At 38.1% G+C, this 10,018-nt stretch overlaps 1 protein-coding gene across 3 annotated transcripts in view; it reads left to right on the top strand.

Moving 5' to 3' along the window:
- Window positions 1-3,163: 3,163 nt before the first annotated feature.
- SBF2 (SET binding factor 2) overlaps window positions 3,164-10,018 on the top strand; it is a gene marked incomplete at its 5' end in the record, with an annotated part of 353,908 nt that continues 347,053 nt past the window's right edge. For all 3 annotated transcript variants that reach the window (XM_014581887.1, XM_014581886.1, XM_014581888.2), the window contains 1 exon segment: window positions 3,164-3,249. In XM_014581887.1, coding sequence (XP_014437373.1) covers window positions 3,164-3,249 — 86 coding nt within the window.

The following is a 10,018-nucleotide window of genomic DNA, read 5'->3' as shown; positions in this document are numbered from 1 at the left end:
CTTTGTGTTTGTCATTTTGGTTAATTACTTACTTAGAAGATGGCAGTTCCGGTCAAAAGGCTATTTTATATTATTTTTGATAGTGAGAAACTAAAAAACATGTCTAATAACATCAAAGGTCTTTTGTGAAATATCAAGTAATAAACTAGTATATAAATTAGGCTCTTAGTGATATTCTATAGAAAAAAGATACATATGAAATTAAAAAAAAAAAAACCTTGGATGAAATGGATATTCTAAAATGTTGACAGTAATTGTCTCCAGATACGGGATTATGGTTGATTTTTTCTTTGCTTTTATTTACATTTTTTTTGCAGTTGACATTATGTTTATAATTAGTCAAAAATAATATGAGAAAATATTTTTTGAACCTAAAATATATCAGATATGACTTTCAGAACTGAATAAACAGTGTAGGGATACCTGTTGGGACCCCTGATGGGATAACTAACATGAATTTGTTTTTGTTTTAAAGCCGTCTCTGTCGATATTAATAACTTACTAATATAAGTATCTGTACTCAGTAAGAGCTATATGCCAGGCATTCAGTAATGCTCCAGGCTTGGGAATATGAAGATGATTGCTGAAAGGAAGGAGGAAACCTGCTATCATTTCTTCCAGGAAGTTTTCTGTGCCTGGTTTACGTTCCCTTCTATCATTGAATTTACTATGATGAACTGAAATGATTAATTAATTTGTTTCACTAAATAGATTATGAGTTACTTTAGAATGAGGCCACATTTTTCATTTGGTATCTTAGTAGCTAGTGGTTTGTTGAATTAGCTCTGCTTGGGATGGCAGAAGTGATGACGTCTGAGGAAGATTTTGAAGAATCAGTGCCTAAGATAAACCATTAGTTTACTCTTTTTTTTTTTTTTTAAATAGAGGTTTTTGCCTTAGGATGTGTGCACTTGCCAGATAGAGAGAGAGAGACAGACAGAGAGAGTGAAAGTGAGAAATCACCCTCCAGAGGGGACAGCCACACCACAATCTCTTCTCCTCCATTCTCCTCCCGGGATCTTGGACACACATGCATATGCGCTCGGTGTGATGTTCAAGCCACCAGATCTGAGGCTTGAACCACAGTTGGTCATGTAGGAGTCCAGTAATGTAACCACTATGCCATCAACTGGCATCAGTTTAGTTTACTCTTCATGGAATTCTTCATTCCCTTATGAGAGATAGAGAAGGAGTACTATCATTATTAAGATTAAATTAACTTTAATTGATAATATTTATTACTTTGTCTTTTTCAAATGAATTTTGGTGTGACCTCAGTTTTAGAGCATAGTTCTGAGTTGGTCAGTAAAGTGAATTTAGCTTTCTGTTTATCTTTTCTTTTTTTTTTTAGATCTGTGAGACTGTTTATTTTTTCCCATGAGAGAGACAGAGACAGCGAGACAGCATCTGCAGCAGGCTCTACATGCCACTATCTGCCCCCGCCCCCATTCTCAGTCAGCCCAGATCACCAGCAGACAGACATGTATATGCCTGATATGCTAAGGAAGGTTGTGAACCCCGGACCCTTCTCCTGTGGGTCCAGATGTGTTAACCAGTGTGCTGTCACCTGACCACTCTGTTTATCCCTTAATGGCAGAAATTTGGTCATTAAATTATCATAGATGAGAGGCAAGGGAGAATTTGAGTTCATAGGGATGATGTTGAGACATCACAGTGGATAATATTTTTAAAAGTACGTTAACAAATTGAATCAACTGTTAAGGTTTCTGAAAGTTGAAAGTGCAAGTAGTCAGACTGTTGTTGCCTCCATTTCCAATAGGCCAGCATGCAGACCATGAAGCTCTTTAGGAAGTATATAGTAAGAACAATTTAGTTCAGACACGTACTTCCCATTCCCAATTTACTCACAGATTACATACTCAGAGTTCAATGATAAGTTAATAAAATCATTTTAAAAAATATCACAGGATAAGTTTATAGCAATAGTGATACAGAATGGTGTTCCCAACTCAAGGGACATGTGGCAATGTCCAGAGGCATTTTTGGTTGTAACAACTTCGTGGTGGTAGGGAGTGCTACTGTCATCTAGTGGGTTGAGGCTGAAAATGCCGTTAAATGTCCTTCTGAGACAGTACCCTCCCTTCTCCCCCACCACATACCAAATAAATATCCAGCCCCAAATGTCAATAGTGTTGTTGAGAAATCCAGCCTAGACAATGGTCAGGTTCCCAGGCCAGTTAAAAACCTCTATTTAACCCATGAAAGTATTTATAACCCATAACTAAAGCTTAGTGCTAACAATACCATTTCATTTGTTCCTTAAAATTACTTTGTCTCCATATAAAATAGTTCTTCTGAAGTTTCAATTTGGGATACCAAGATTACTTTCCTTATTGGGGAACAGTTACTCCTATGATGTGGTAGAGATTCTACATCTTTCTTTCTTTTCTTTCTTATTGACAGAGGATGTATGTTCTGGCTAGAGAGAGAAGACGCCCTCAGGGCATGATCACACCGCAATCCCTTCTCCGTTTCTCTATCCTGTTGGGATTTGGGGCATGCACACACATGTGCTGGACATGTTTTTCAACCTGGGATTCGAACTGTGGTGGGCCCTTTGGGATCTGAATTCCCTTAACAGTTAGGCTGTTGGGCTGGTCCTAGATGCTAGATTTTGGTGCCTCTGCCTGGTTTTCTTAGCTTTCATATGTGTCATTCAGTCTTTTAAGAATCAATAGGGACCAGCTGATGGCATAATGGTTACGTTGCCAGACTCCCACATAGTTGACTGCAGTTCGAATTATGGACCCGGCAGCTTAAAATTCTTGCCAGGCACATGTGCATGGATACCCAAAATCCTTAGAAGAGAATGGAAGAGAAGAGACTGTGGTGTGGCCATGCCCCCAGGGAATGATTTCTCCCTTTCTGTTTCTGTCTGTTTTTGCCTCTCTGGTGAGTGCATATACCCTATAGAAATCTCTCTCTTAAAAAAAAAAAAAAAAACAACTATAAAGTAGGGATTGTTATTTCCATAGGCTTAAAAGAAGAATGCTTTTGAAACTTGAAAATGTTTAATTGATGTATCAAAACCATTATTGCTAGTTTATTCAATAACTTTTCATTTAAAAATAATAATATGAGTTTTCAGATTTTTTTCAGTGCCCTATAACTGTTGATTTACTTTTATTTTAATTATTAACAGGGTCAGGAGAAGGTCTGGGGAAAATAATCCAGAGATTTCCACAGAAGGATTGGGATGATACACCCTTTCCACAGGGAATTGAATTGGTGAGTTATAATGATACTTTTCTTTTTCTGTTATAGTCATATTTATGTTACATTCACTGTTAAATAATTTGGTGATTTGACTGCAGCATAGTGCTAGAAAGTTCTGTTTCCTCCTAGACTTCCAAGGATAATGACCTTTGAATGTATTGATTATGGAATACCTGTTTGCTTTTCTGTTTTTTTTTTTTAAACTTCTTTCTAATATTATTGATGAAGTTGGTGATCTTTATGTACTTAGAAGCAGGAAAATTCTACCTTAGTAGCTTTACTAATAGTGATACAGATTCAAATATTTATGATTTTTTTCTTCTGAAAATTTCCACATTATATTTTAGTGAAGGCAAAATAAACACACACACACACCTCCCACAAGGATTTAACAGTGACCACTCATGATTTGAGTTTGGTCTTGGAATCACAAATCTGAATTATTTTCTTTTAGCTACAGTCATCAGATTATCTTATAATTGGGCAGTTCAACTATCTTCTCTCTCTTTTTTTTTTGAAAGAATTATTTATTTAATTTTATTTATTCATTCATTTATTTCAATTTGACCAGAAAGAGACAGAGAGAAAGAGAGAGAGAGGGGAAGTGAGAAAGCAAGCCACCAGGTCCAGGACTTGAACCATGGTCAGCCATGTGGGAGTGTCCAGCACCTTAGCGACCACACCACCTGCTGGTCCCAACTATCCTCTCTTTTTAAGATTCTTTTTTTCATACGAGGTATAGAGAGAGAGAGAGAGAAAGGCAAGTACCCTCAACAGGGTCTTACACCATGATCCTCTCTGGTCTTCCCAGCCAGCCAAGATCAGAAGTGTGCATGCAAGAATGGCTTGTACAGGTTGACTTGTTAACCAAACCCCGATCTTCCATATGGCCTCCCATGTTACAGAATGGTGTGCTACTGCTTTGTCATCATGACCGGGCTTTTTTTTTTTTTTTCTTCAGTAAACCATTTTTAAGGAATTTAATGGTTGGATGTAATTCATGATGGCCAGGACATTTTATCTGTTGGCAGATCTATGGTGGTAAAATGAGTCACTGGAAAGATAATCACTAAAGTACTTTTGCAGTATGAGTAAAAGTTTGGTTTCCCAATCATACTGTAGTGTGTGTGTGTGTGTGTGTGTGTGTGTGTGTGTGTATTTACTTATTTATATTGTGCTTAGGTATATACACACATAAGCAACATTCTTCAAAGCAGTTCTTGTTGAGAGAACGTTTGCTGTAAGAGTGCAGGCTCTGGAGCAGGCTGCCTGGGTTAAAATCCTAGCAGCCTGGTATAACTTTTGACAAGTTACTTTACTTTGCCAGAGTCCTCACCTATTAAATGAGGATAATGGTAATACTAATCTTATAAGGTTGTTATGAAGATAAATAGAAAAATATATTCATAAAATGCTTGGAATAGTGTCTTCCATAAATTAAGCACTCAGTAAATAAAATAGCTATCTGCTTATTATTATTATTGTTGCTGTTATTGTTGTTGCTACTTGTTCAACATCTTTCAGCACTTACCCCAGAAGAATAGTTGTTTGTCTTATTGGCATGGATCAAAAATAAGTATTGGGAATAAAACCAATGTTGCAGATTGTAAATTTTCTCATCCTAGCTAATGAATCTTTTCACCTAGGATAAACTATGTATTACTAAGGGCTTAGTTTTCATGATTTATACCCCAGCCATGTAAAGAAGGCTGTGAGTTCTGTAGGCTCACAGAGAGGATAAATCTTTAATTTTGGCACTAAAAATGGGGAATGACTATGAGGATCCCCCAAAAATGGCTTTTTTGGAGAACCTCTTGCATTTCTTTCTCTTTTTCCCCACATGCCTGCCTGTTTTAGTAGTGGGCCTTACAGTGCATGTAGCAGGCCTTTGTACACTAACAGCTTTTAGACTTTGTTTCAGCATCCCTTTAAGCCGTGACTGAGAGGGGGAAATTGGTTCTGGGGATCTGTTTAGAGGGACATAGATGACATCAATTTGTCATTATGAATAGGAAACCATCTCCTTAAGTTCAAAGAAAAGCAGACATAGGGGGACAGAGGTATCATGGATTGGCATAGCTATTTAGCTAGAACTGCAAAGGGATGGTTTTTGTGTTTTAAAAGAAAGGGAGGGGTCAGCAGATGACATGGTGGTTAAGGCACTGGACTCCCACATGGCCGACCAGAATTGGAGTCCTGGACCTGGTGGCTTGAAACTCATGCCAGGGGCAAGTGTGTACATGCCCAAAATACCAAGAGGAGAATGGAGGAAGAGGGACTTGTGGTGTGGCCATCCCCTTGGGGGGGTGATTTCTCACTTGCTCTGTCTATGTTTCTCTGGCGAGTGCATGTGCCCTATACAAAAATCAAAAAGCGAATGGAGGGGCTGGTGGGTGGCATAGTGACTGAGGCGCTGGACTCCCACATGGCCAACTGCAATTTGAGTCCTGGACCTGGAGGCTTGCGCTCTCACTTTCTCTGTTTCTTTCTTTGGTGAGCACGGATTCCATATAACAAAATTTAACATAATAATAGTAATAATAATAGTAGTACACGAAATTAAATACTTCTTTTTAAAATTTCCAAATGAAAGATATATTCAGCCTTATGACTGTTAGAAAATAATTTTAGACATTTATTCACTAATAAATCCCCAATTTAATTTAGAAAATACTGAATTTATTTTTTCCATTCTAACATAAATTGCTTTCTTTTCTTCCATTGAGAAATGGTGAACTTTAATTTGGATGGATTTTAAAAATAAAAATATGAAAATAAGCTAAACCAAACATAATGACTACTTTTCCAATTCTAGGATATTTTTATCCTTTTTTGTGCTTTTTAGGCATACATGAAAACCACAGACAGCCATATAAATAAAGTTGCAGTTAATTTTAGTGACAGTATTTCAAAGAAAATCAAAGAATTGTTTTTTTCAGAGGCATTCTATGGCTAACAATTTATTTCTGATTATGGGAACAAATGTTTTTATTGGCTAACTCATGGATGTAAGCAAAATAGTATTGTTTTGACACTAGTTCTTTTCCAAGGTCCTCTGAGAAGTGAATTGTTTTTTATTATAATTCAAAAAATATTCTATAGTCTTCATTGGGAATTGCCTGTATAAGGTATTTGTAGAATTATAGAACTATCTAATCGTCTGAAAAGACTAAAGTACTATAATAAGGAACTTTTATGGCTTTAAAAAGAGGGAGAAGCACTCAGAATTTTTGCATTTGAAGTTTTAAATAAATTAATTCAATTATTTAAATTATATACTAATTATTTGGCTACTGGCCTTATGAATTTCGTCTTCTGCAATTATAAGTTAAAGGAAAGAAGAAGAAAAGCATTTTTATTCAGTATCCTGCAGTTGTAACATAGAAATAGTTTCAGTGCAGGATATTATTTGAGAACAGAGAAGGAAGTGTAAGGTTGCGTTAGTTTGGGACCAGCAGTTGGCATAATGGCTATGTCGCTGGACTCCCATGTAGTCAACCACAGTTCGAGTCCCAGACCCCGTGGCTTAAACTCACACTGGGCACATGTACGTGCATGCCCAAGATCCCGAGAGGAGAATGGAGGAGAAGGGATTGCGGTATGGCCATCTCCCCGGGGGTGATTTCTTGCTTTCTGTCTCTCTGTTTCTGTCTTTCTGGCGAGCGCACGTGCCCTACAGCAAAAACCTCTCAAAAAAAAAAAAAAAAAAAAAAAAAAGATTGTGTTAGTTTTTTAATCTGAGTAGATTGCAATAAATACAATAAATGAGAAAACAGTCATCCATCTGACCTCATTATAAACATTGGTCAGGGAACTGAGTGTAGAAAGGATGAAGAAAATTTTCTTCCCTCATAGTGGAAGGAAATTCATGGAAGCAGAATGAGAAATGTGAATGACAGGGTCAGGGCTCACGAAGATTTTAAAAGACTAAAGCTACAGCGCTTTAAGAAGGTGAAATGTAATAGGTGAAAACAAGTCTTTGCATGTGAATATAAAAAGACTGCTATGTAAGTAATGACTTAGAATAATGATAGGAAGGCAATATCCCACCCAGAGAGATTTGAGAAATATGAGAAGACGAAAAGCTTTGAAAGATAGCTATGAAAAATACAAAAGGAATCATCTAACGAGCTACTCTTGTGCAAGTGATAGGGTGCTGCTGTGTGAGCCTGGAACTCATCAGAGGCCTGGATTTGGTTCTTGGACCAACCTAAACAGCCCACTTGTGGTGGTACATGTCTATAATTCCAGCTAACTAGGAGTCTGGGACAGGATTACAGTGTGGTGAAACTCTGTCAAAAATACCTCTTATTCTATCCTTCTATCCCTCTCACTGCCTCTCTTCCCCTTATCTCTTGCTCTCAAAAAGAGAGAGAGAGAGAGAGAGAGATGCTTCAGAGTTTGGAATAAAGAATGTATGAAAAAACTCCTGATTTTGTATAGAGTTGATAGAACTGAGGTTGAAAATATAATAAAGCTATGGAGTACAAAGACATGGTTTTTGAAACAAACTTAAGGATCATGAAAAGGATTTTTTTTCTTCTTAAGTTTCTGAGGATAGTGGGAAAAAAAGCACTCCCAGTGGGGAATGATCATGCTGCTTTCCCTCCTCCTCCATTGTTCTGGGACTTGGGGTATGCAGCACATATGCTTAGCATAGTTTTAAACCAAGGACCAGGACTAGAACTGAGGTCAGCCATGTGGGATCTGACTCACTTAACCAGTAGGGTATGGGGCCAGTCTCCTACAGAAAGGATGCTTATTATTTTATTTATTTTATATTTTAGGTTTTTCTTGGAGGGTGTATGTGCTTGCCAGAGAAAGAGAGAGAGAGAGAGAGAGAGAGAGAGGACTGGGGGAGTGGCCACACCACAATCGCTTCTCTTCCAGTCTCCTCCTGAGATATTGAGAACTCACACACACAAACACCCTACATGCTTTTTGAGTCTCCCGGTCCAGGACTTGAACTGCAGTTGGCCATGTGGAAGTCCAGCACCTTAACCACTATACCCTGCTTTCTGGCCCCTGCAAAAAGGATTTTTAAAGTTATAGTCTCAATAAAGCAAGTGCATGTAAGTTTAAACTGGAAAGTGATTGTTTGAGTTCACATTTTTGTTTTCCATTCCCGGACTATTTTGAAACAACAAAAAAACACCACCTGACAGAAAACTTGACAGAGTTTAGAAAGTGCATCTGAGATAGTAGGTTCTCTTAACATCTCTATGGAAGACGAGAGTCAGTCTTGGTGTTACACTTCTCACTAAAATGGATTGTTTATTGTATACTATAATTTCAGTTACTCAAATCTGCTTATTTAATTAGTACATTGATATTCTCAGTTATGCTAGATAATTTCAATGAGATAATACAATGAGATAGCTACTTCAGTACTGCTCTCACAGCTACTTTAGACAAGGCTTTCTTGCCATGCCAGGGTTCCATTACACCTGACACTTTGAGGCCATAGCAATATTCCATAGGAAGATGTAGAACTGCATAGGCTTGACCCACTACACACGTGTTGTCTGGAAACAGCCCGGCCCTCGTCACCACATGGCCATATACTGCTTGTCATTGCTCTTATAATTGTCTATCATATTACCCTTATGGGTTATTCCGTACTTCAGTTGCAGTTCCTTTTTCTGTTCTTTTTATTCCATTGATCCCACTTGTATTATATATCATCTTAGCCAAATCTTTTCTTGGGGCCAGCAGATGGCGTAATGGTTACGTTGCTGGACTCCCTTATAGTTGACCACAGTTTTGAATCCTGGACCTGGGGACTTAAAACTCACCCCAGGCACGTGTGTGTGTGTGTGTGTGTGTGTGTGTGTGTGTGTGTGTACTCAAAATTGCAAGAAGAGAATGGAGGAGAAGGGATTGTGGTGTGGCCATATCCCCTGTGTGGTGATTTCTTGCTTTTTGTCTCTCTGTCTCTCTCTATCCCTCCCGTGAATGCACATGCCCCATAGCAAAAATCTTTCTCTTAAAAAAAACCCTTTTATCTCTTTTAGCTACTTTCCTGTTCTTCCTTATGTGGTTCATATGATCCTTTTTGTTTGCTGCCTGCATTTTAAGAGACTACACTGTTGTCTTTATTTTAGAAAACATTGGAGATCTGGAATTTAAAAACTTTGAACAAAGTTAACTTAGCCTTTCTGATAATAGTACTTTGCCTACAGGACTGTTATTAGGTGATCATTTATTAATATTTTAATGAACTATAATGTTATGATTTATTTTCATCCACTCATACACCCATTTCACCTACATCTCAGGAGTTTATGCCCTCTCCATTCTGTAATGACAAAGTTGAGATTTATTTTACTCTTCTTTTTCCTTCAAATTTTTGCCAAAGTGTGCTCTCCAAAGAAAGACAGAGTGTGAGAGAGTAGGGGAGAAAGCACCCCGCACAGAGATGGTCATGCTGCAATCCCCTCTCTTCTATTTCGTCCTTTTGGGATTTTGGGAATGTACCCATATGTGCTTCATGTGTTTTTCAAGCTGCCAGGTCCAAGAATCAAACCACGTGGTCACCCATGTGAGATCCAGCCACCTTAACCATCAGGCCATGGGTTGGCTATCTTCCTTTTTTTTTCTTTTTAAAGTTTATTCATTTCTTCCATGAGTAAGAGAGAGAGAGAGACAGACAGCACCTTCAACAGGGTTTGACCCCATGATCTACGCCAGCCTCAGCCAGCTCAGATCATGGGCACACATCTGCCTGGTGTTCTCAGGAAGGTCTTCAGACAAGAGCCTGAAACTATCCACATGTGGGTCA

This window comes from Tupaia chinensis, unplaced genomic scaffold (genome assembly GCF_000334495.1).
Source record: "Tupaia chinensis unplaced genomic scaffold, TupChi_1.0 Scaffold141165_1, whole genome shotgun sequence".
Lineage (NCBI taxonomy): Eukaryota > Metazoa > Chordata > Mammalia > Scandentia > Tupaiidae > Tupaia > Tupaia belangeri.
This window is presented reverse-complemented; position numbering and strand designations above follow the sequence as displayed.